At 39.3% G+C, this 26072-nt stretch overlaps 2 protein-coding genes and 1 long non-coding RNA gene across 11 annotated transcripts in view; 2 read left to right on the forward strand and 1 right to left on the reverse strand.

Moving 5' to 3' along the window:
- Positions 1–13232, forward strand: part of LOC115660844 (E1A-binding protein p400-like) — a 52910-nt gene extending 39678 nt beyond the window's left edge. Inside the window, exons 29-39 of the mRNA XM_030582620.1 lie at positions 248–292; positions 388–541; positions 1204–1454; positions 1689–1862; positions 3877–4013; positions 6700–6778; positions 8460–8661; positions 8838–8953; positions 10931–11114; positions 11631–11746; positions 12351–13232. Coding sequence (XP_030438480.1) covers positions 248–292; positions 388–541; positions 1204–1454; positions 1689–1862; positions 3877–4013; positions 6700–6778; positions 8460–8661; positions 8838–8953; positions 10931–11114; positions 11631–11746; positions 12351–12413 — 1521 coding nt within the window. The 3' untranslated portion in view covers positions 12414–13232. The remainder of the gene's footprint in view (positions 1–247; positions 293–387; positions 542–1203; positions 1455–1688; positions 1863–3876; positions 4014–6699; positions 6779–8459; positions 8662–8837; positions 8954–10930; positions 11115–11630; positions 11747–12350) is intronic.
- Positions 548–10942, reverse strand: LOC115660845. Of its 2 annotated transcripts, XR_004002959.1 has the most exons (4): positions 10870–10934; positions 3282–3336; positions 1674–1813; positions 548–1325 (listed from the first exon to the last, which is right to left on the reverse strand). It is a non-coding gene; the product is annotated as an uncharacterized LOC115660845 (long non-coding RNA). The 2 variants fall into 2 exon arrangements; XR_004002960.1 differs by lacking the exon at positions 3282–3336 and having other exon boundaries at positions 10870–10942.
- A 1723-nt stretch (positions 13233–14955) lies between the features above and the next one.
- Positions 14956–26072, forward strand: part of LOC115660842 (E1A-binding protein p400-like) — a 65656-nt gene continuing 54539 nt past the window's right edge. For 3 of the 8 annotated variants that reach the window (XM_030582615.1, XM_030582613.1, XM_030582617.1), the window contains exons 1-6: positions 14956–15035; positions 16457–17806; positions 19980–20090; positions 24268–24355; positions 24749–24856; positions 25572–25957. In XM_030582615.1, coding sequence (XP_030438475.1) covers positions 16487–17806; positions 19980–20090; positions 24268–24355; positions 24749–24856; positions 25572–25957 — 2013 coding nt within the window. In that variant the 5' untranslated portion in view covers positions 14956–15035; positions 16457–16486. Of the gene's footprint in view, positions 15036–15757; positions 15893–16456; positions 17807–19979; positions 20091–24267; positions 24356–24748; positions 24857–25571; positions 25958–26072 lie in introns of all 8 variants that reach the window. The other 5 variants (XM_030582610.1, XM_030582612.1, XM_030582616.1 and 2 more) reach the window with 3 other exon arrangements.

The following is a 26072-nucleotide window of genomic DNA, read 5'->3' on the forward strand; positions in this document are numbered from 1 at the left end:
GCTTGAGAGGAGGCAGAGGAGAAGCAGGTGGAAATGAAAGCACTGATGCAGCTGGGAGTGATAGTGTGCTGCACTTGAAGCTGATCTGCTTCATTAATGCACTTACATTTAATTTTGGAGTAAATGTAACTTATTTACTATAGTTACTGTAAATATACCTAATCATTGTTAGCTGCTTATTTGTATACGTTGAGATCTCTTCACTGGTATCATTGCTATCATTAAAAGTTGTATCTTTCTTGTACAGGAATATGTCTATGAAGACCCAGATGGGCAAATAGAAAGAATGCCAGTAAGTCAGTAACTTTTTTTTGAAGAGGAAATAAACCTATCTGCAGTTAGTTAACTAATCATGATGACATATAATCTGTTTTTTTTTTTTTTCAGATTTGGACTCCCCTTACTCTGCTTCCAGATGACAATAACGTATACATTGATTCTGTCACGTGTCTGATGTATGATTCCACACCAATTTCGGAGTCTAAGCTGCCCCCTTTGTATGCCAGGAAGGAGAGTAAGCAATTCAGAATGGATCCATCTGGTAGCCTTTCCTTATTTATTTCTTTGTAAATAAAATGGAAAATTTCACAAACTCAAGTGGCCAAATTTTAAAACACATTTATATGTTCACACCTAAAGATTAGGGTGTTTTGTATACCATTTCTCTAAGCAAATTAGATTTTTTTTATTGATGTGAAGGATTTTGAGTGCTGACTTAGAGACAGGGTGGAGTGCCTTTTGAAAATTGAGTGCCAAAAGTCTTAACCTTTATTCTCTGAACTAGAAATAGAAATGAATGAATTAAATTAACAGGGACTGAGCAGTGAAACCTGTGTTATTCTCCTCTTGCCTCCACCCCCAATTAGGCTTATTTCCTATCTTGAGAATCACATTCAGTACATTATCTAAGCTACAGTAAAAACGAAAAGAAAAACTATAGTAGCAGTGGTTTAGTAATATTTAAAGGAAGTCAAAGCTATTATGATGGAAGAGTTAAGTTCGAAATCACTGGTCTTATTACATTTATACAGAGCTGACAATAAAATGAAGGTAGACACCTTTTTACATGCAAGACACAGTATTGTGAACAGTTCTCTAGTAGAGTCAGATGACTGATATAGTCATTTTTTTGTTATGGATTTTTTGCTTTAACCAAGTTCCATCCATCCTTTCACTGAAAAGATCCTCTCTTTCCACTGATAGCTGCAGGTAGGAGGAATAAACATCGGCAGGGAGAAGTGGCTATTCCTCAGTCACTTTTTCACCGAGCGACTCCAAGAATGTTGAAAATGCATCGAAAGGGTAGCGAACAGAAGATCATCCTGCTGAAACAGCAAACATATTTTGCAAAACCTTTGCCTGCTGTTGTCAAACCAGCTGCTGAGGCTGGACGGGCAGCAGCTGGACAAGACAATCCTGAGTGGCTGATCAGTGAAGACTGGGCACTGCTACAAGTAATAAAGTCCTTTTGTTTCATTATTGAGCTTTTTGAGTTTTTTAATTTTTGCTTTTAACTATAGTTTTATTGGCTCCAGAAATAACTTTTCTCTGACTTTCTCTCTACAAAGTTATTTTCAGTGTCTGTGAAATCTAATTAATTTGGTGACACACTCACACACACAAAATTTACTTTACACTTTGTAGTATTAGTAGTGACATCCTGAGTCTTATACCTTCTTCTTTTCCAGGCAGTGAAGCAGTTACTGGAGCATCCTTCAAATCTTGCCATTATGTCACCAGTGCACACACCCAATTGGGATCTTGTTAGTGACCTTGTTAACTCATACAACCAAGTTTATCGCTCACCAAAACACTGCCAAAATCGATATGAAAATGTTATTATTCCAAGAGAGGAAAGAAAGGTGAGTTTAAATTGAATTGTGCATTTCTTTAACACACTAGGGGCACCAATTTATTCAGTTTGCATTGTAGACTGTACAGCATTTTTCTTGATCTACTGAAAAGTTGCCCTAGTGTTCAGCAAGCATATACTCTGTATACCGTGGTCTATTGGCAAGCATTATACACGTCTCACACCAGACAATCAATATTGAGTGTGTTTAATATATCACATTAAATAAATTTACAAAGTGTATTCCGCTAGTACTGGACAAAATTTTACATGCCTACTTTGACTGACTAGTTTGAATAGAATACAGTTGTGTAACAGAGAGTACAGAATATATAGATTAACAAAATAAATGATTGTGATTACACCTGATATTAAGGAAGAAATTAAAAAATCTGAATTAACGTTCATACTATGGTGTAGATTATAACTTTCCCTTATTGACTGGGTACTTAAATTTGATCCAAGCAATGGTGGTTCAATCTTCACCAAAGCCTGATTCTCTGTCACTGATTAAGGATTGAAACAGACATCCTGGAATAAAATGAGAATAATTTATAGAGAAGAGCAGACTGATTTTAGTGTTTCAGTTAAACAAGTTACAGCACAGTAGTAAATTCTGTTTGAATATGTCTTAATTAGAGCTAAACGAATAATTTCTTTTACATTTAGTAGTCAAACCAAAAAATCAGAAAAAAGATTTAGTTTCTAGCCAAAACTAAATTTTCACCTAAACGAAAAAACAAAAACAAAATTTTTGAGCCAAATGAAATGTTTTGAATGTCAACTCAACTCAACTCAAATCAGTATTGTCGAAATGAGATGTTGATGTATCCAAATTTTATTTACTTATTTATTTATTAGCTGAAACTATTTGCTGAATTTGACCTGAATTCACAAATAGTTTGAGCTCCCTGTCCCCCAAATGCATTTTTTGGCAAATGTTTACTATTTGCCAAAAATATTTCACTCACCTCTTGCTTTTATACAGAGTAGAGGCAAAAGTGTTAGTGTTAAATAATTAAATTCTTTGGGTCAACTCTAATTGGTGCCTCCTGGATTAGTTGTGGTATCTTTTTGGAAGTGATTTTTTGGACTCAAATTATTATCAGACTTTATCACATACCAACATTGAATCATAAGTGAGGCTCCCTGAAATGTTGTCTGTGCAATTTAGAAGCATTACTGTTAATTGGCTATAACTATAGTGTGCAAAAATAAAACTAAAATACTGTAACAATAACTTCTCTTTTATGACTGATTTTTGAAGGTCATCTAAAGGAGAAAGCAAAAACTAGTTATGAGTGTGGTTTTCAGAGAGTTTACACCTGACGATATCAAATAAGACACATGTCAAACTTAATTTTGCGCTATATAGTAAACAAGTTAAAATTAAGTTTCTAACTTTCTTTTATCAATATAAAGGATTTACCTCTTTGCAGTCAGGTCGGGGGATAATCCAGTGATTATTATATGATTATTATAACCTTAACAGTTAAGAAAAGTTGAGTTATGAGAGAGACAGACAATGCACACACCTATTATTATAAAAACATTTCTTGAGTCCTTAAAGTGAGAGATGAACCACAGATATGAGCTTATTATTTATGCAAATACGTTTCTGTCCCCAGAAAAAGAGAGAAACACGGTCTGATCATTGGAAACAAAACTCATATGTGTTATTCCTTGCTCTGACACTGATTTGATGAATAACCTTAAACAAGTCACTTCATGTCTTTGACTCAGTTTTCTATCTGTAAAATTAGGAAATTACATGGTGTTTTCAGGTTTAACTGACATTTCCAAAATTCCCTGATGGTGAAAAACACTATAGAAGTGACTATTTAATAACTGATTAGTTTGTAAACTTTAAACAAAAATGACCAGGCAGTTATTTCTTTTTAGTATCTTCAAGTGGCAAAAAATTGAATTAGAATGTGTCAGTCCGTTTTAATGTAAACCATATTTTTTGAGATATTACAGTGGTGACTTATGGCATTTATCATCTGATGCTATTTTTATTTCAGAACATCAGTAGTCACCCTGTTTGTACCAGGCAAATCTATGCTGAAGATCAGAATGCTGCACACACCCAACTTTACATGAGTCGCTTTGATTTAATGAAAAAGATAGCAAGAAAAAGAAGTCCCTCAGTTAAATCTCTGTATGTTTACTTAAAGCCCATATCATTTACATGTTTTAAATCTGATAAAAATGATGGTGTGTGTGTGTGTGTGTGTGTGTCAGAGGGAGATACAAACACACAGACAATTCCATTATACTTGTCAAAGGTGTTCTGATTCCACAGATATTCTTGTGAATTTCAGTTTTGGCATGATCACCTTCCTGAAGAATCCAAATCATGCTTCAGTACTTGCAGTACTCACATTACTTGTTGTAATGTCTCAATTGCACCGCCAGCTAGCTGTATGAATAGTGAGATGGGCATGTCCCACTGATCAGTTATCTTCCTTATGCCCCTCTTAATCCCAGCAATACGGCTACCATCCTTTTGAGTAATGAGAACTGCATAAAACTCTGCAACTATGGTCCCACCTTAAGAGTGACTCTTTAAAAATGACATAGTGAAATTCATTGATTTGTCCATTTTTTAGAACCGACAACCTGCTAACTTACAATAAGCTTTTAGAGCCAAACTGGGTTCTTTACATGTCATGCATCATATCCAGTAAGAAGGTCTGCAGATTAAATTGTGCCCTCTACCACACCCGTGCCATCCCATTGTGGTATAATGGGGGTTGCTGTAACCTTACTGAGGCCAAAATCTGAACTATGGGGTACAATAGGTATAACTGAGGACAATGTAGAACAACAGTGAAAGGGGAAGTTGGAAGTTTTGTTAGATGGGTCAGGACCACTGGGTCTTTTGGCACCTGCAGAAGTATGAGAGGCAATTTTAAGACTGTGGGATAAGCACTATAGTTTTGTTCAGCTAAAATGATCAGCAGTGAAATAGCTGACAGTTTAAACATCAGCACAGTTATCTTCATATTTAAATGTTATTTATATAAACTGAGCACTTCACACATCTAGCTACTCTGAAAAGGATAACTAGCCATCAGAACTAGCCAGGCAAGGACTGGAGTGCATGTTGCATCTGTTGAAAGGGTGGCAGAACTGCTGTGGGTGTGCAGTGTGTTTTGGGTCAGACAGAACTCCTTCCAAGGATTTTCAGTACAACAGGGTGCCTCTGCACACACTATAGCATGACTGTTACTTGAGAGCCACAATCCTACAACTTCTGCTCATCAAGAGAGGAGGAGGTCTCAATTGCTGTAAAACAAGATTATTGGAGAAACCTCATTGTTCCATCCAGGCTGTATTTTGGCAACCTGGATCAATTATTTTTAGGACATCCAGAAACAATGACTGCTTTTCACTTTTATATTTGATAGGAAGGGAGAGTGGGAAGACGATGGGCAAGATATAGATCAGGATTAGAGTGTAAATCTGAACTCCAATCCTTATCTAGTTTGCTGTCGTCGCTTTTGAACCTTGTAGACATCAAACAAAGGCCTAATCTTCACACACATGCATCAGTTTTACTAAAGGTGTGATTTTAAAAAAATCAGTTTAATTAAATCAATGTAACTTTGTATGGACACTCTTAAGGCATGTCTAGACAAACAGTGTGTGGCAAGCTGGTGTATAAATCTATATTGCTCCAGCCTGCTGTGCACTGACCGCTTGGTCCCTGCACTCTAGATGATTCCTAGTACATTTCACCTATTGTTGTTTCAAACCACATTATATAAAGGGCACCAGGGAACATCTAGCATCCATCAATAGGATAAGCAGCAGGGTCACAACAAGAGCTAGGCCTGGTCTCCACTAAAGAGTTAAGTCGACCCAGCTGCGTTGCTCAGAGTTGTGAAAAATCCACACCCCTGAGCTGTGTAGTTAAACTGACCTAGACCCTGCCGTAGCCAGCGCTAGCTTGACAAAAGAATTTTTCCATCAATTTAGCTACAGCCTCTCTGGGAGAGTGGGGTGGATTACTTTTGCTGATGGGAGAATCCTTCCCGTTAGGATCAGTAATATATACGCTGAAGCACAACAGCAGCACAGCTGCAGTGCAACTGCTATGCCGCTGTAGGGTTTCAAGTGTAGACAAGCCTTTAGTGTGCAACAGGCTAGCATGCTGTAGTTTTACACTCCAGCTTGCAGCACACTAACTGTTCATCTAGACAAGCTCCTACGTAGATTTAAACCTCTTTTATATATGTTCAGGGCAAGGTAAACCGATGTAACCAGTTTTAAACCAATAGAGCAGTGGTGCCCAAACTTTTCAGGGTAATCCCCCCCCTTACCCATGTCTGTGTCCCCCCAAAACCAGGAGGAGGGGAACATGGATGGGGTAAAGGGGCCGCAGCTGGGGGTGAGTCTGAGGCCAGGAGTGGGGCCGGGGCCGGATGCAGAGCCGCAGTCGGGGGCCATTGCTGGGATGGGGCCAGAGCTTAGAGTGGAGCAGGGCTGGGTGGTGCTCCCTCTCCACCCGTTGGGGGGGGTGGCCTAGCCCCATCCTCCACATCTCCCCCAAACATTCCTCTGGGCCCCCCTACAGGGGCACACCCCACAGTTTGGGGGCCTCTGCAATGGAGTATGTCTACTTGTGTTTGCACTGCTTTAACTAAACTTGTGCAAGTGTGCAGATAACCCCAAAGTGTAGGGCCCAAAAATTATAGAATTAAGTAATAAAGAGAGAGAGGATGTAATTCTCAGTTCTCAAAACTTTTCTTATTCACAAGCTATTAGATTTTCTGTTCTTGGACGTTTTTATAGAACCTTTCAAAAATCAACTATTTAAACTATATCATATTTACTTCCAGTAGAAATAACGGTGACAAGCCATCCTCCAGGATTCAGGCTGCATTCTGCTGTACAGTGTCTATGTCAAAAGAGCAAAAGGTACATTCGCTCTCTCTAGAAGTTTACTTTATTGTGTAATGTCATCATATTTGTTACGTATGTATTATCTGTACAAGTAACATTTAAATGGGTTGAGGAAAATTAATATTTTTCATGGACGTTTCAAAATCATTCTATATCAGTGTAGAGTATTTAAACCCCATTTGCCAGTACATCAAAGCTATCAGCATTTCTTCTACCTATGTAAATTCCAGATCCATTTCTTTTTCAGACTTTGTGGCTTTTAAAATGTCCGCAAAATGATACCAGATCAGAATCAGAAAGGCACCTTGTTGTATTGCAATATTTTTATGAAGTCATTCGTACTCCTCTGACCCAATTTTTGGTACATACAGCTAATGGCCCATTTCAGGATATATCTTTTGCAGGCTTTAGCAGGAAAAAACAGGATTTTTACAGTGAAGAGCTGTAACAAATAACACTATAATGCAAAAGAAAAAAAGGCAGCAACAATTAATATTCCCCCCCGCCCACCTCCTATTGTTTTAGGCTTTGACTGAACAGCAGACAGGCCCACAGAGGTGTGCTTGCCAGCTCTAACTTCAGCAGCTAGCTATACAGGAAGCAGAAGCCCAGCTTCAGCCACAGTCAGTAAAGACTGTGATAGCCAACCTGGCAGGATTAATTAAAAAGCTGAAATTTCGATATTTCCACTAAATATTTATATGTGCAGAAATATGTATTCTTCTAGGTCCTGGTCCTACAACTGGATTAGCAAGCCTTGATCCCCTTGGCCTTAGAGTTCAATTAACTTCAGTGAAGCGCCACATAGCTGCAGGAGTCTGATTGCAGGATTGGGCCCTTTGTGTGGGGTTGCATGAGCAGATTGGGCGAGAAAGGTGCTTTTGTCTTCACTTAAACTGAGAAAGCTGATGATGCTCTAAACTCAGATCAAATCAGTTAGATGTGCAGATGTGCCTACTGGACCATCCAATCTAGTCCCTTGTGAGGTTTTAATCTCCACCAATCAGGGATACATCCAACATGATGGGAAAAGAGAGAAAGTCAATGAAATACTAATGTTAATTTAAAAACATGTACTTCATAAAACACTTTAAATTTAGTTATTAGACACAGACCATGAACAGTACTCTTTAACTGAAAATCTCAAATCTATGAAACAGTTTGGAAGCAATCCATTCTTACTGTGTGTATAGCAATATCATTTTGAAAAAGCTTTGAAATGCTCAGCTAATTGTTCGCAGCCTATCGGAGTACACAGTCTTGAATTCTCTAAAATCCCCATGATTGGAAATGGTGTGCATTCTTTTAGTTAACGTTTGGCAGGGTCAGTCACAGGCCACCTGCACTAGAAAATTAACATTGAAAATTCTAATAAATATTGTCCTTCGCTTCTGAACTCTCAAATATTACAGGCATACTGTTCAAGGATGTAAATTGGTGTCAAATAATGAATATGGACAAGATTCCTGTCTCTTTATCCTAGGCTAGATTTTATTATATGGGAAATGTCATTCAGCACAAAGAACAGATCAAATGTACTTATTTATTAATTCATTCATACTTGTTCACTGTGTCTATCTCAGGCTCTTGGCACATGTGTCAAACATCATGCGTTGTATTGTATATTTTAAAAAACACCTTATATTCTAGAATGAATTGACCGTGATACTTCGTTACTTTGTATAACACTTTCTAGGCTTCAGGAGGTACAAATACAGCTGAGGTGGTACTTGGGCAGCAACAAACAGCTGCAGTACCCACTGCTCCAAGAGAATTAGTGACTGTAATATCTACTCATAGTTCTCAAGCAGGAATGTCTGTGGCAGCATCATCAATACTAACCACCGGTCTCACAACATGGCAGACCCAAACGCCCTTAATGGCTCAGGTTATGTCAGGTAACCTGTTCTTTTCCACTTTTTATTTCATATTTTGCTGCTAAAAATAAAACCGCTAGAAACTTGCATTGTAAGTGTTAGTCATTTGGAAATGAATAAGTAAAAGAAGATGGGAGGTGAAGAACGTCAGTTTACATTCTGATGAGAGATTGTCTTCTATATTTTTCTTTTTACAGCCAAGCCAACAGGAGTTCAGCTTTCTAGTAAAACAGTCACACCTGTCCATTTCCAGCTTCCTGGGCAGCAGGACACAGAAGCAGTTGAAGTGCAAGTCTCAAGGATTCAGTCCCAGGTACACACTTTGGGTACATCTTGACTACAAGCTAGGAGTGCGATTCCTGGGCTTGTACACATACTCAGGAGCTCTCACTGAGCTAGTGAGTGTAAATAGCAGTGTAGCTTCAGTAGCACTGGTAGCAGCAGTGGAAACACAGCTTAGCTGTGATGAGTGCAACCTACTAGATTTGTACTAGGCATATAGTACACTGCTATATATACACCATCTCTCATTCACCTAGTGCAAGTGTGAGTGCGTGTACACGAGTAGGGGAATCAGGCCATTAGCTTGTGTAGATGTAGCCTTAATCTCCAGTCCAAATACAAAGTGTAGGAAAGCTCTCACAAGGAAGGAATGTTTTAAGAAAAACATTGGGGGTAGCCATGTTAGTCTGTATCCACAAAAACAACAAAGAGTCTGGTGGCACCTTAAAGACTAACAGATTTATTTGGACATAAGCGTTCTGGTGCTCATGAAAGCTTATGCCCAAATAAATCTGTTAGTCTTTAAGGTGCCACCAGACTCCTTGTTGTTTTTTAGAAAAACATGTGTCCAGTCCTTTTCTTAGGGTACGTCCAGACTACACGCCATATCGGCAAGTAGCGATCGATTTTTCGGGGATCGATATATTGTGTCTCATCTAGACGCGATATATCAATCCCCGAATGCACTCCCGTCGACTCCGGAACTCCACCGGAGCGAGTGGCAGTAGTGGAGTCGACACGGGGAGCCGCGGACATCGATCCTGCGCTGCAAGGACCCGAGGTAAATCAATCTAAGATACTTTGACTTCAGCTACGCTATTCACGTAGCTGAAGTTGCATATCTTAGATCGATACCAGCCCCCCCAGTGTAGACCAGCCCTTAGTATTTCTTCACCAACAGAAAAGGAATTGGGGGGAGGGGGAGAATTTTTGTTGTACTGTTTGTAGTTTATATGGTTTTAAACCACGAGCATTTATGCCAGTTTGGTGCTTCTGGTGACCAGATTTTCAAGACCCCCCCACATCGTGATTTTGCCTGAAAGGAGGTTTTGTTCTTCCCTGGCTGAGCTTCTGAGAATGCCCATTGATTACTTTAATCTGCCCTCCTTTGCCTGCTTTCATGATGTGTCTACATAATGAACGTGATGCTTCTAAGTTTATCAACATTTCTTCCTACTTAGTCTGAAGGTTCACTGTTGACTGGCATTACACACTTTCTTTCAGTAAGTCCTCTGCAGATGTACAGTGAAGATGTACAGTGTTTCAGTATAGCTCATTAAGTGTGCTCTAATGGTTGGAACAGGAGACAGATGCCCAGATTCCTTAGGTTCTCTTTGTAACTCAGCCCCTCACTGTGATATCTGGGGCGAGTCACCATAGCAATTTAGAATCTCAGTTTACCCATCCATGGCATGAGGATATTATTACTTATTTACCTTTAAGCAAGTGTACGTGAATATTAACTGTAAAGAGCTTTGAGAACTTCTGATGGAAGGCACTATAGATGTGCAAAGTATTTTTTATTATTAACAAATTAAATACGATATAGAACAATAATTGAATGAAATCTTTATCTCAGAATCTGGAAAGCTTTGAACAAATCATATATGCAGCAGAAATAATAATAAAAAAAGTTAAATGTTGTTAATACTAAAGAAACAACTAATCATCTTATGGAATAGAAATTGCAATTGACTTGTCAGCAAGAGCTGCAACTCTAGCAGCTCACTGCAGTCACAACATTTGGGCCTGGAGCAGCCCTCACTGTTACCATGACTGGCACCACTGTTTCAAACCTCAAGTGTACCTTTTTTTTTTTTTTTTAAAAGGTCCCAAACACAACAGAGCTAGGTGTAAAATTATTCCAGTGGATTAGATATAACTTGTATATTCAGTTTCTGAACATATAATTGTCATGTTGCAAAGATCTAATGAAAAACCACTAACCTTCTTTGTCTGTACATGATCCTGATTCCTTACTGCTTAGACTCTTGTTTCTGTTTCCCAGCTTCAAGCACAAGGACAGATCCAGGTCCAAATACCTCAGGCAGCACAAGTTCCTCAGGAAAATCTTCCAGTGGTGTCTGTTCTACCACCAATTGTACCATTTGCAGGAGTTGAAACGCTCCCTTTTACTGAGATCTCTATCACTGAGATTAGCGTTGCCACTGGACATCCACAGAAAGCAGCAGGTACAAAGAAATCTCACTCAGAGGCAATCTTATAAATTTATTCCAATTTATTAAATTAATTGGACTTCAGAACCACTTTGACACTTAAATTTTAAAGGTTTTTAAATGAGGTTACTAAATTTATAGCATAGACTAATATTTTTCCTACTTTTGGGTGCTTTTAGAAGACTTATTGAAAGCACCCTTCTAAACAATATATTTGGTTGCAACATAACTTTGTAACTTGTAGTAATATCCATGATGCACAATAATTGATTCTTTCCATTTATTTTTATATGTCTAGAATGCGTCTAATTTTGAATACTGGAATTTGTAGGCAAGACTAGAAAAATGTCCTGTTTGCCGTTGGAAGTGGACTTTTGTTAAATCCTCTCTGAAACTAAATTTTATATCACAGTGTACATGGTTAGATAGAAATATAATTTGAACAGTTAGACATTTTTATGATATTCTTAGAGGAAATGTGTTACATTCCGAATACTAACATTCGCACCTTATTTTACTGCTGATTTGCAGGAGCCCAGACATTAGATGTACATGTCCATCAGTTTCCAAAACTTGCACATCAAGTAACTCAGCAACAGAGCCATTCATTCCCAGATTGTTCAAGGCCAAGCTACTGTGTAGAAAAGGTAAGCAGCTTTGTTTGCTGTCTCATTCAAATGATATATGCTTTTTGGTGGTGTTTTGACAGTTTTGCATGACTTTTTTTTTTTCCTCATCGGTAGGCCAGATACTAGAGATGATCTTCTCCTTTAAGTGACCTGCCAAGGATTTTTAAAAAACTGGGTTTTCCAAGGTTCTGCTGTCAGCACTGTCACTGATCAGTTCTGTAACCTGGAGCAAATCAATCTTTCTATGAGTATCTTCCTATCTGTAAAATGAAAGCACTACTCACCTCACAGGCATTTTCTGAGAAATAATGTTTATAAGGTGACTTTTTAAATCCCCAGATAGGTGCTACATAAGGGCAAAATATTATCTTTATTAACTCCAGGAATCTTAGTCTCATTTCTCTCATTTTATAAATGGCAAAACTAATTACTGAGAAATTAAGTGATTTGCCCCACACCACACAGTATCACGTTTTGGAATAGCATTTCATTCTCCTGACTTCCGGTCATGTTCTTAGTCTCAGGCGTCTCCAGAGTTTCTGCCATTTCTTACTTTTGTTTCACATTTTTGACTATGTAAAATGTACAATCAGCTAGTAACTTATCTTCATCTATAATTTAGGTTCAGGCTCAGTCACAGACTGCAGTAGTGTCCCAGTCACCACCTGCTGGTCACCATGCCTGAATGATTTCTGCAGCAAAGTCTACAGCTCAGGTGATACCCCAGTCAATAGAGGAACAGGTCCTGACAATAGTCCCGCTCCAAACACTGACTCCAGGTGTACAGAACTCAGCAGCCTCAACCAAAATTAGCAAGTAAAAGTGCACATGAGGTTACCTACTTTCATACTGTGAAAGCATCTATGAAACCGTGCTGAACTAATGATTACATTAGAATAAGCAGAAAAGTACAGTATTTTGTTTGCTAAACTATGCTAAACTAATAAAATATGCAGGTTGTCCACATTTTATTTTCCAAATGAAGACTGAGCTCTTGCATTTATGTCTGTAAAAAAGTGAAGTTATTACTGAAATCTGAAAAAAGAAAAATCTATTCAACATTGAAAATATATTAATTGTAATGCACAGATAAAAGGTCTGTTAAAATGAAATACTTTCTGCTGACAGAAAATGACTATCCTTCTGTACCGAAGCAGTGAATGACTAAATTACAGAGACAGAGGTGTAATCAACATGTTCATCATTGTGCTAGGCTATTGTCTCCAGAGCAATATCGAATAATAGCCAGTTATTCTTTAAACAGAACTACATTTTACTAGTGGAGCCTTGCACTAAATGGAATGCGTAACAATGAAAACTGCTGACTTTTTTGTTAGATCTACTATAACTGAATAGCTGTCCTGTTAGGTGTATGGAAACAAATGCAAACTGTAAATTTTTAGATGAATCTTTAGCACTGTAAAGTAGGAATTCAGTGAACACTGACCTACTGCCTAAACTGAGTGTAAGTTGAACAATAAAGTGTCTTTTCTTTTCATATTAATTGCTTTCTTTCTGTCCTGTTTCTCTGTGCATGTCCAGAGGTGAAAGTAACTTAAAGGACTTACCGGTAAGCCGGAGTCCTGAGTAGGGGCATGGCCTCAACCAGAAGAGGGGATTTAAAGGCCCTAGGGCTCCGGCCGCTGCTACCTGTAGTGGCAGCAGGACTTGGGAGGTGCTTCAAAGGGCCCGGGGCTCCCCACAGTGGCAGGCGCACTGTGCCCTTTAAATCCCCACCTGAGCCTGGCTCTGGCAGCGCTTTAAAGGGCCCAGAGCTCCTGCCACTGCGGGGATCCCTGGGCCCTTTAAAGTGCCACCCGAGCCCCGCTGCAGGAGCTCCGGCAGCACCTTAAAGGGCCCGGGGCTCCCCGCAGCGGCTGGAGTCCCAGGCCTTTTAAATCCCCGCTGGAGCCCTGCTGCTGCTACCAGTGGTTGGCATATCTCAGGATTGAGCCCCACGAGTCAGCTGTTTAACTTGGCCAAAAAATTGCTCAGAATCAAAATGTAGAATAAAAAAATCACAACCCACGTGCAAATTTCAGCTCCACTTCTCTGAATCCCAGACGTAAATTGATTTTATTCCAGCTTGCTACTAGACATAAGCAGCTGACTACTAGAACGTAATGGCACAGCTAGTGAAATGAATATTGGAATTTTGAAGTATCAGAGGGGTAGCCATGTTAGTCTGGATCTGTAAAAGCAGCAAAGAGTCCTGTGGCACCGTATAGACTAACAGACGTATTGGACCATGAGCTTTCTGGTTGAATACCTACTTTGTTGGATGCATGTGACATGCATCTGAGGAAGTGGGTATTCACCCATGAAAGCTCATGCTCCAATATGTCTGTTAATCTATACGGTGCCACAGGACTCCTTGCTGGAATTTTGAAGTAAAGCAGGTTGTCTGTATGATCATTTGCACGCTCTTTTGGCCCTCAGCTATTCCACAGCATTGCTGGTGAGGGCTTAAAGTCTAGGAGAGTTTATGGGTGCACAGTTTTTTTGTGCAAATTTCCAAACCAGATTGTTAGCACGGTTGCTAAAAGTGAAGACCTATCACCACGTACTCTATTATGAGATTAACGATGCAAAAAATAAAGGTTACCCAAAGAAAGCTTCTTCACTGCTTTCTTTCCTTCTAAAATGAGGAAATTATGCTAGCCCTTAAAAAGGAATTAATTTACCATTCTGAAGTTCTCTAACTGCAATTGGCTGTTGAAAGTGGCAACAACTACACAAATGCATATTAAGCACTTCCCAAAGGATTTATCACAACAAATCATAACACACCTTTTGTCTGTCTAAATACATCTATACTGAAGACAGTAATATCTCAAATGGTACATTCACACTCCAGTGCTCTAAGGGATTCCTCCTCTCTCCTCCCTCCCCTCTTTTTCTTTTTCTTTTAGAAAGCCCATACCCCTTTCAATAAAGCGTGAACACAAAACGATACTGAAATATCGGCGGCGGAGGGGAGCTCGGCACCCCCGGCGGGGACCCACTTACCCAGGAGCCGGGGCCGCACTTTCCATTCCCCCCTCCTAGGAAGCTGGGGACCGTCACCGGGCGTGGGGGGGGGGTGGATCATCCGCTACGCTGCCCCTTACCCCAGCGCAATCCTGCTGCTCCCGCTGTTTGGTTCGAGCCATTGCGCATACTCAGTGAGGGAGTCGGTACAGGAACGGAATTCGCGGTTTGTCTCCTATCAGCGCCCGTAGCGGATGTGTCTTTCTCCACCCCTCCCCGGTGACGGTCCCCAGCTTCCTGTGAGGAGGGAATGGAAAGTGCGGCCCCGGCTCCTGGGGTAAGTGGGTTCCCACCGGGGGTGCCGGAGCGGGGGGTGCCGGGCTCCCCTCCGCCCTGCTCCGTCCGCAGAGCCGAGCAGGCCCGAGGCCGGGCCCTGGCTCCGGGGCACCCGTCCCACGCGCGGGGGGAGACTACGGAGCGGGCCTTGGTCTCTGCTCCCCTCCGCGCAGCGCAGGGGGCAGCCAGGAGCCTGCCCCGCCGCGGGGCACCGGGGAGGAGGGTTACTGGGAATTGCCGTTAGGAGTTAAGTGCAAAGGGAAATTCACCCCCCCCACACACACCCCGCCCATGGCTCCCCGCTGAGCAGCATCCTCCCGCTTTGCACTGGCGGCCGCTGCTGCTGCGAGCGGTGTGATTGAAGCGGGGGGCGTGTGTACCCACTCGCCTGCGCTGCGAGGCTCGGGGACGTCCAGGACCGATCTCTACAGACACATCCTTGGGGTTTGGACGGGCGTGGGGCCGCATGCAACTTATTAAAATTAGGAGTTCTGAACAATCAGGATTCACTTGCCCGAAGTAATTCATGTTACAGGAGCACCGCTAATGCACATACTTCAAAGGGTAATCGCCCTTCCCGCTTTGCAGCCAGGAGGTTAATAGTGGGGTGTGCTGATGAGGTCTCATTATCAAGGGTTGAGTATGCATTTTCAGTTATTTGTAGATTACCATACATGATTAGTGTTTGACAGGCAAATTAATATAACAACTCCTTGTTCCTAGGAGTTTAGATTTAAAATAGCCAGCAGCCATGACAAGAAATGGGGAGTGAAGAGGTATGGCATACTATAGACGCACATATTTGTGTGCAGTGAAGTATTAGAAATGGAACTGCAGTTTTCAAAATAAATGAGCAAGGTAGGTTTTTTAAAATATTAGCTTTCTTTTGATTCTCCTGCTTGTTTGCAGTCCCCAGTCTTTGGTGATCGGTCTCCCTGTCAGTGCACATTAGTGAGATTGTACTACACTAGAATGCCAAATAACTTGAAAACCAGAACATTTTTCACTTTAGATATTGTTGTTGAGTTAAAAATGCAGGCTACATTTCTTGTGGATATTCCACAGCAAATGGAAGGAGAAAGCAGTCTTTTTAACTTTGATCTCAGCTTTGTTGGTCAAAAGAGGAACGTATTACTCATAATACCATCTTGGTATGAGTTATTCCAGAATGTCTTAGTTGGCTAGAGAAGTGTATCAGAGGTTTAGATAGTAAATATATTTGTGGTGTTTGTGTTTCAGACCATCCATATTTTGAATAATTGCATGAAGGTTACTGTTTTAATTAACTATAAAGGTAGAATGTGTTCCTAATTTTGAGGCACAAAAACTTCTAAATTCTTACTCAAATGTATATCTTCTAACATTCAGTTACCAAAAAAATCTTTACCCTCACTAAATTTCAGTTTTTATGTATTTCTTTAGAATTTACTTTAAAAAACAAAAAAGGTGAAAATGCACCATGGCAACGGTCCTCAGAATGCTCAGCGTCAGCTCCAGAGGTCCAGATCCTTCACAGGTAGTGAGGGAGAAGAGCAGCAGACAAACTTACCGCAATCCCCTGCAACTTCATTTGCTCCTTCTGCAAGCCCATCTGCACCACAGTCCCCCAGTTACCAAATACAGCAATTTATAATGAGTAGAAGTCCAGTAGCTGGGCAGAATGTGAACATCACACTGCAGAATGTTGGACCAGTAGCATCAGGAAACCAACAGATAACACTTACCCCTTTGCCAATACCAAATCCAGCATCACCAAATTTTCAGTTTAGCCCTCAGCAAAGGAGGTTTGAGCATGGATCTCCATCGTATATTCAAGTTACTTCACCATTGCCCCAGCAGGTTCAGTCTCAAAGCCCTACGCAACCCAGTCCTGTACCAGTGCAGTCACTACCAAATGTTCGGGCAGGCACTCCAGGTTCTGGCTTGGGTATGTGCAGCCAGAGCCCTACTAGAGGATTTGTAGATGCTAGTTTGCTTGTGCGACAGATCAGTCTGAGCCCTTCAAATGGTGGACACTTTGTATATCAAGAAGGATCTGGAATTGCACAAATTGCTCAAGGAACTACAGCACAGGTACAAATTCCATCTTCTGGGGCACCTGCAACTGTACGAGAACGCAGGCTTTCACAACCTCATTCGCAGACTGGTGGCACCATTCATCATCTTGGACCTCAAAGTCCTGTAGCTAGTGGAGCAAATATGCAACCCTTGACTAGCCCAGGTCATATTACAACTACTAGCTTGCCACCGCAAATCAGCAATATTATTCAAGGGCAGCTCATGCAGCAGCAGCAAGCACTTCAAGGGCAGCAGTTGAGCAGACCCATAGGATTTGATAGGGGTTCTGGTGGATTAATAGCTGGAGTTGGAGGACCAACTGCTTTTGGAATGACATCACCACCCCCTCCTACAAGCCCTTCACGAGCTACTATACCACAGGGTCTGTCTAATCTTCCTCTTACTCCTACAGTAAGTACAGGAGTGAAAAAACAACCTAAAAAATTGGAGGAGATTCCACCTGCCACCCAAGAAGCTGCTCAGATGAGAAAGCAGTGTTTGGATCATCATCACAAACAGATGGAGATTCTGAGGGAAACTTTTAAGGAATATTTGATTGAACTGTTTTTCTTGCAACATCTTCAAGGGAATATGATGGACTTCTTAGCTTTTAAGAAGAAACACTGTGTTCCATTACAAGCATACCTTAGGCAAAATGACTTGGACCTTGAGGAGGAGGAAGAGGAAGAACAATCTGAGGTTATCAATGATGAGGTAAGAAATCTATTGTTTAATAGTTTGGAATAAAACACTAAATGAAATTATGGCAATTGGATACTAGAGTATTAGATTATACCTTAAATTATACCTTAGAAATACCTTAAATTTTATTTCTGATTGAAGTAATAGAGCAGACTTTTTTATGACGATTCTGAGTGAATTATAGTTTTGCTATGTGAAGATTAAAACTGCAGGTTGGTTTGAGCATGCAATTGGAAGCATATATTTTAAGAACAGAGGTAATTTAATAGAGGGAAAAAGAATTAGGGCTTTGAAGGAAAATACACTTGTTTACTCACTGATCAAGTTCATGTCAGTATTCAAGCCCCCTCCCCCCCAATAGTTAAACTCTATCTTAAACCCACAGAAGATTGGAATTGTTGCTGGAAGCATGTTCGCTTATCAAAAATGATTATGTATCGTAGAGTAATTTTAATTTATAAGTTGTTATCATGTAATACCTACACTCAAAAAAATAATGAGATGAAAAACAACCTTAACTTGAGACTTGGCTTTTCTCCAAAGAATTTATAGTTTGTGCATTAAAAAAAAAGTTTACGTTTTTAATTAAACAAAATATTAAAGTTCTTTGAATGAATTCCATGCTTAATAATGGCAAGTGACTTGAACCAAATATGGGAACCAAATATGATGTGCAACTTTTCCTAAATAGTTATATCAGTGCATTTTAATTCTGATCTGCGATATCCCCTCTTTTCCATTTAGGTTTTGCTTAGGCCACCAATCTTGAGCAGAGTCTGACAGTTGTCTAGCAAGTAGTTGTGATGTCATGTTTGACACAATGAGTGAATTGATACCACTTGAAACTCTTAAATACCCTTTTAACAAATTATGTATTGAAAATAGGGAAGGGTACGTATTTGCCAGTTTGCAAAAAGATTCCATTAAAAAAGACTTAAGTATGTTTATAATTTCTATAACAGTTACATATATCTTCAATGAAAAGTTGATGAACCTTTAAACTAAAGGATTACTAGTGACCCCAGCTTTGGTTTGAATTTGCAGGTGGGTCAGAAGTTGTAGCATAATATGTAGCATTTAGTATGTTTGATGGGAGAAGAAATTTAACTGTGACTAAGATCAGAAACTGATAATTTTGAAGAAATAATTTGTTTCTGCACACAATAGCTTAAATTGTGGTAACAGGATGTCTTTTTTTTTTGTTTTTGTTTTTTTTGTAATCTGCAATGGGTGTCCATGAATTATTCCTTGTGGTTTGAAATTTATTGTCAAATTGTTTGCCTGTTCTTGTTGGTCTATTTATTTGTCGCTAGCTGAAATGGCCAGGTATGTTGAGCTCTGTTGTACAAATTCAGGGGCAAATCCTCACCTGATAAATTGACATAGGTCCACTGAAGTCACTAGAGCTTTGACAGTGTACACCAGCTGAGGATCTGCCACTCTGTTTTTTTGGGTTCAAGTTTGCTCACTCTTTTTTCAGTTCTAAGGCACAGTTTAACTTATACAGACAGTTACATTTATGTTATATGTGAACAGCTAATTGCTCATGAAAGTTGTAATCATTTTAACTATTGTAGGATTTTGCAAATGGTGCTAATAAACTTGTTTGACTGTTCTAACAAATTAAGATAGCTTTTGCAAATCAAGGCACCTTTTGAGTATGTTCTTTCTTTTTATTTTTGGTCTTCCTCTCTTTTATTTCCCCCCCTCTTTATCACCTTCTGCTAAAGTAATGCACCTCATCCCTTGCCTGGAAGGGCTGATCACTTTGGAAATTAATGGGAGAGAGAGTGGTGGCTATGCTCATTGCTTAAATAAATGTTCAGCTCTCTTGAGTTCAGACTGTCTGTCATGCTAATTTGTTGTCAACTAGGAACTGAGATAATTAAATTTAACCCACACTGTTACTTAATCTGGATTTAAGACAGTTTTTCAGTGGTGAGAGTCATTGTAGGTAGTCTGTCCCTCACTCACTCTGTTCTGCTATTAAAAGTGAAACAGAACTCTTCAAAAATTGTCTATATTCAAACCAAACTGCATTGATGGTCATTTAGTTATAATCCCCTCTTCAGTGAGGTACCATCAGTACAGTGTAAAAGAAGTGTGTTGATCAGTTTTAAGAACTTTTAAAAAGAAAATGATTCTCCCTTTTTTTTTTCCCCCACCCCAAAATATTTTCTCTCAGGTAAAGGTTGTGACAGGAAAGGATGGGCAGACTGGTACTCCTGTTGCTATAGCAACCCAGCTTCCTCCAAATGTTTCTGCTGCTTTTTCATCCCAGCAGCAACCGTTTCAGGTACTTTTCAATGGTTCTAAAATGTAGTCTCATCCCAGATTTTTTTTCTTCATTCAGATTTGATATTTCTTAGCAGAATTCGTATTTTCCCAAGAGCCCATCCATTGTCATCTAAAACAAACAAAAATAACTTTAAATCTTGAAACGCATGAATGTTTATTGGGCGTTGAGGAAGTTAAATCTGTCTTGTCTCAAAGTTGCTGGCTTTTTTCATCAACTTTCAGCTTGAATGTTTTTCACTTTGGTTTGTTTGTTGTTTGTTTCCTTAAAGCATTTGGTTCATTTGTGCATTCTGCATAGTAGTAGTTTGGATTTCTCTGTGTGTGGCATTGTAACTGTGGATTTCTTTTCAGTTTCTTTTCTTTTCTTCTTGATCGGTTGAAGGTTTTTGTATATGTCTGCAGAAGGTATTATATTTTCTTTTCTTGCTGTAGATTGTATGATGCATTTTTCTGCCAAAAAAACTTCAAAATGAGTCATCATAAGTTACCTCACTTAGATTTATCACGGATATCAGGTAGAAGAAATAAAAGTGTTCAGAGGATCCCATTTTAGACAGAAGTTTGTTTTTGGATGGGAGCACATTGAAGAAGGTATCTAAAGAGAGGAATGACATCTCTCAAGAGAACTAATTATATGGGTCAGTGGAGATTCACTTTTAACACAGGCTAGCTTGTGTGTACATCACTGCTCTCTGATGGGTATTTCAGACCTACTTCAGAGTATCCAGCTGTTGCCCTCTTGCAATTGGCACACAAAGGATAAGCCCTAATTCTGTAGTTGAAATATTCTTTCAGCTCAAATGCTATGCACTGCTATTTTGGTGAAGATGATCTTTAACGGCAAATTGTACTTGATGGGCTATATATCCCACCTTACCTTACAACTTGTGCAACCCCACTAACTTCATTCAGATTGCCCTGGGGCTTTAAGTCAAGACAGTATTATTGACTGTATTCACAAATATAATTAATACTATGTAAATTTAAAAAAAAATTAAATTGTTTAGCGAAGATGTGCTTGTTTACAATGCTTTTTAATGTGGCCAGTAATTACGTAGGTTTGAAAAGTTTTTGAAAGTTAGTCATATATCCTCTTTTTTGTTCAATCCATTTAAAATATATGCATTTGAAAACATTCTATCAATTGACTTTGTATAGCACTTTTGGATGTCAGTAATCTCTGACCATACTAATGACATCATAGTTTCCATAGGAACTAGGTTACTTCAAAATGAAAATAGCAGACACACTAAAAATATACAAAGTGCTGTGAGTAATATGATTATTCCCAAGCTTTTAGCAGAAAAACGATAGTACACCTTACATCCTTACATCTTCTCTCTGCTACTGTTTATAAAACATAATAGGTATCTTGATCAGTTCTGTCATTGAATTTGGAGAGTTGTAAGTACAGTAAGTTAAGATTATTATGGTGGACATCCTGCCTGATAACCATATAGTACCCAGAACTTTTCATTATTTTTAAGAAGGTTCAGAACAATTTATTTTCTAGTGCTTGTGGTGTACAGTTGCATTTCGTATAAAACATAGTGTTTGCACTCAAAAGCTTATGTTCTAAATTCAGTAAAAATAATGCAAATAAGTTAGAGGCATTCAGATACTAAATATCAGTCCAGAAACCTAAAGCAAATAGACCTGGAAGTTGAAGCCTGGAGCAGTCAGGCACTAGTAGAAGGTGAAATACATGGGTTCAGAATGGCCTTTGGAGGAGAAGGGTTGCTTAAGTTGTTGCTCAGAAAGACATTTGGTACAAATAGTGTCTGAGTTGGATATGTTAATTAATTCTGTGCAGTTCTACGGTTGTATAAAAAGTGTACATTGTTTATTATAACACATTATTTGAAACCAGTCCTATTGTACACGTCTAAATTTGTCATACTTTGCCAAACGTAACTGTTTGGGCCAGGTGTCGGCTTCAGACTAACACTTCTTTGAAAGTTTTTATATTGAATGTGGCATAACATTATGATGTATGTTAATATAAATAAAAGTAGTGAATTAAAAAGGAAACAATGAAGGCAGACAGGTAATCCTTAATCATTTGAGTACCATATTGGATGACCATATATGCCAAATAGTTCTGGACAGTGTCCACCGTGTTTACCTAAAAATTCTTAACTCGAATGAACATCATAATATCATAAACATACCACTAGTGGTCATAAATGTCCATCTATTATTCCTAGACTTGGACAGTGTCTTCATATGTGAGGCTGAGCAGAATACATGGTACAGTACTTAAGTACAATGGGATGCTATGCATGTAAAATATGTGTGTGAGTGTTAGTTTATACTGCACAATAGGTCACTAAAGATTTTTGGATACCTACAATTTATTTCAATATCGTTTTGTTTACTTTCTTGTGCTTTATTTAAACGGGTATGGCTTTCTATAAAAAAAAAAAGAGGGGAGGGAGGAGAAAGGAGGAATCCCTTAGAGCATTGGAGTTGTGAATAGAGTGAATGTACCATTTGAGAAATTACTCTCTTCAGTATAGATGTATTTAGATAGACAAAAGATGTGTTATGATTTGTTGTGATAAATCCTTTGGGAAGTGCTTAGTATGCATTTGTGCAGTTGTTGCCGCTTTCAACAGCCAGTTGCAGTTAGAGAACTTCAGAATGGTAAATTAATTCCTTTTTAAGGGCTAGCATAATTTCCTCATTTTAGAAAGAGAGAAAGTAGTTAAGAGCTTTCTTTGGGTAATCTTTATTTTTTGCATCATTAGTCTCATAACAGAGTATGTGGTGATAGCGCGGTTGCTAAAAGTGAAGACCTAACAATCTGGTTTGGAAATTTGCACAGAAAAACTGTGCACCCATAAACTCTCCTAGACTTTAAGCCCTCACCAGCAATGCTGTGGAATAGCTGAGGGCCAAAAGAGTGTGCAAATGATCATACAGACAACCTGCTTTACTTCAAAATTCCAATATTTGTTTCACTAGCTGTGCCATTGTGTTCTAGTAGTCAGCTGTTATGACTAGTAGCAAGCTGTAATAAAATAAATTTAAGTCTGGGATCCAGAGAAGTGGAGCTGAAATTTGCACCTGGGTTGAGATTTTTTTATTCCACATTTTGATTCTGAGCAATTTTTTGGCCAAGTTAAACAGCTGACTCGTGGGGCTCAATCCTGAGGCATGCCAATCTCCAGCTTCTGTGGAAGCCCACAATGATGTTGGTGGCCTCTTGGTAAGCTTAAACTCTTTTCAAGATCCAAATTAACTTCATTCATATGCAGAATTAAAGTTAGCCCTGCATATTGAATTTTTTTTTAAAATAAATAAATAGTCTTTATTATATTTTACCATATTTGCTGGTTACTGATACTAGTAGTATGTAAGGGCTGTTTCTCCCAATCTAACTTGCCATATAATTAATTCTGTATTGAGGTAAAAATATTCAGTTTTTGACGTGACTGTTTTTTTTTTAATGCAATAACCGTGTGATGATACATTCACTTAGGCCTGGTCTACACTTTGGGGGGTGGAGGCAGAAACGATCTAAGATACGCAACTTCAGCTCATGGTGTGGGATCAATGGCCACAGCTCACCCATCAACTCCGCTTCCGCCTCTCGCCCTGGTGGAGTTCTGGAGTCGATGGCAGAGCGTTCAGGAATAGATTTATCACTTCTAGACCAGATGCAATAAATATATCTCCGATAGATCGATCGCTTCCCGCTGATCCGGCGGGTAGTGTGGACATACCCCGTGTTGTAACGTCATTGTAGCATGAGGCAGATGGCGGGAGGGGAGAGGTCTTGTATAAATGTAAATCCTTAATAGCAAAAGGAACCCAGAAAAATAATGGCCAAGTATATTTCTTCTCCCACCCCATATCCTAGTTTTAATAGCACTTTCCTTGAAACACAAAGTTTATAACACGCACAACTGATTTTCTCTTCTTAGTTAACATAATTATACTTGAAAGATGAATGAAAGATGCTCAGGGTCACTTGCTATAGTTTTGTTATAGGAGTATTTAAAAATTGCCAGAAGATACTGAACAAATCTTACTTTTTCGAGTATACAATCATTTTGAAGAGCTAATAATACAAATAGGTTTTCTTTGGATTCACTGTAACATCATGTGTTGTTGTAAGGGAAACTAATGAGGTAGCTCAACTTTTATGATTTTTGATTTTTTTTTAATAGCAAACGCACACAGGGACTCCAGTAACGGGGACTGTGAATACCATAGAAATTGAAGCTTTTAAGAGACAGCAAGCACTTACTCCAGCAGGTATGTACTTCTTCAACAATTTAATTTTATTTGGAAGGAAAATTACTGCATAATTATTGAAATGTATCTTTGCCTCACTCTGGCAATTGCCAGATCCTTTGGCATATTTGTTGTGACTGGTATGGTGCAGTGTGTTCCATCTACAACAAATGGAACTGGATTTGGTAAGTGTAGAAATACTAACAAATCTGTCATTTGTCTGGGGAAAGTGAAGTTGGCCACCTTGAAATATAAAGGAACTCTGCCCTTGGAGCATATTCCTCATGAATGCTGCACATGTGTAGTAGAGTTGTAGCTTTCTGAGCTAATGTTGAAACCATGTGTAGTACTTTTGCTTTGTAAACTGAAACCATTCCATTATACGATGCCATAAATGGAATTTGAATATCACAGATTCGTCTAAGAGACCACGAATTGAAGTGGGCCGTCATGGGATGGTTTTTCAGCATCCAGGTGTGGCTTCAGGAGTTCCTCTACAACAGCTAATGCCAACGGCACAAGGTACTGTCACCACATGCCAATTGCAAATTAATTTAACAAGGAGATGTAAGTAATGGGACTAGAAACTTAGGCTCCTAGTTTTCTGAGATCCTAGTTCCACCATAGACTTCTCCTTGTAAATTAATTCTTGATATGCAACGCCTGGTTTGTTTAAGGAGCTGAGTGATGTGCTCCAGTGGTGCATGTGGGCATGGAAGTATGTCGCAAGTGCTGGTGCAAAATGGTTAGCTTAGGAGCTCTGGATCTAAACCAAGGGTTTGTGAAAAAAGTAGCTCCTACTTTGCCATATATGTGATAAATGTCATTTGTACATCATTGCTGGTGTTAGTTCACTGACGGTCATTTTTGGTCTAAGTGTGTTAATGTACAGCATCCTCCGTATACAACATTCAATGACTTTTGAGCGCCTGCTAACTCATAAATAGTTGAAAAAACAGTTAGGCAATCCAGAAGACAATTTAGTAAAGATAATGCATTTTATTGTAATTGATTCTTATTCAAAAATTGCTTGCTGCATTCCTTTAAATGATAGATTGTTTATTGTAACGGTGATTTATTTTTGTGATTGTGATGGGGTATTTTCAAAGTGATGGTATCTTATCACCAAGTAAGTAACAAGTCAAAACGTGTTGGCTGTCTAACCGTTTTCTAGTTAAAGTAGTAAAAAACACTGACACTTAAAATTCATCTGTGCTGATTTCCTCTTGCTTTGCAGGTGGAATGCCTCCAACTCCTCAGGCAGTACAGCTCACTGGACAGAAACAAAGCCAGCAACAGTATGACCCATCCAAAGGTCCTCCTGTGCAGAATGCAGCAAGTTTACACACTCCTCCACCTCAACTGCCGGGAAGGCTGCAACCTGCTAATGTCCCCATAACGTCTCTCCCCGCTGCACTGCAGCTTTCACAGCAACAGTCACAGATAGAGTCTCCAGCCCAGCCCCAGATTCAGGTGAAGACCCAGCCCCAAAGTGTACCCATCACTTCTGCTCCACATAGCCAGCTCCCAACACCACTTCAACAGCAGGTACAGCCAGCACTCCATATACAAGGACAGACACCAACACAAGTGTCCCAGCCGCAAGCTGCAATACAGCAACAGGTATATAAATATAAAGGTTTGCCTAATATGAAAAGCTTACTTCTAAAACAACTCTTGTTGCAATAACTGGGAGAATGACAGCAATCTGTTCTTATAAATATGTGACAGATGTTAA

The sequence above is a fragment of the Gopherus evgoodei genome, chromosome 13 (assembly GCF_007399415.2).
Source record: "Gopherus evgoodei ecotype Sinaloan lineage chromosome 13, rGopEvg1_v1.p, whole genome shotgun sequence".
NCBI lineage: Eukaryota > Metazoa > Chordata > Testudines > Testudinidae > Gopherus > Gopherus evgoodei.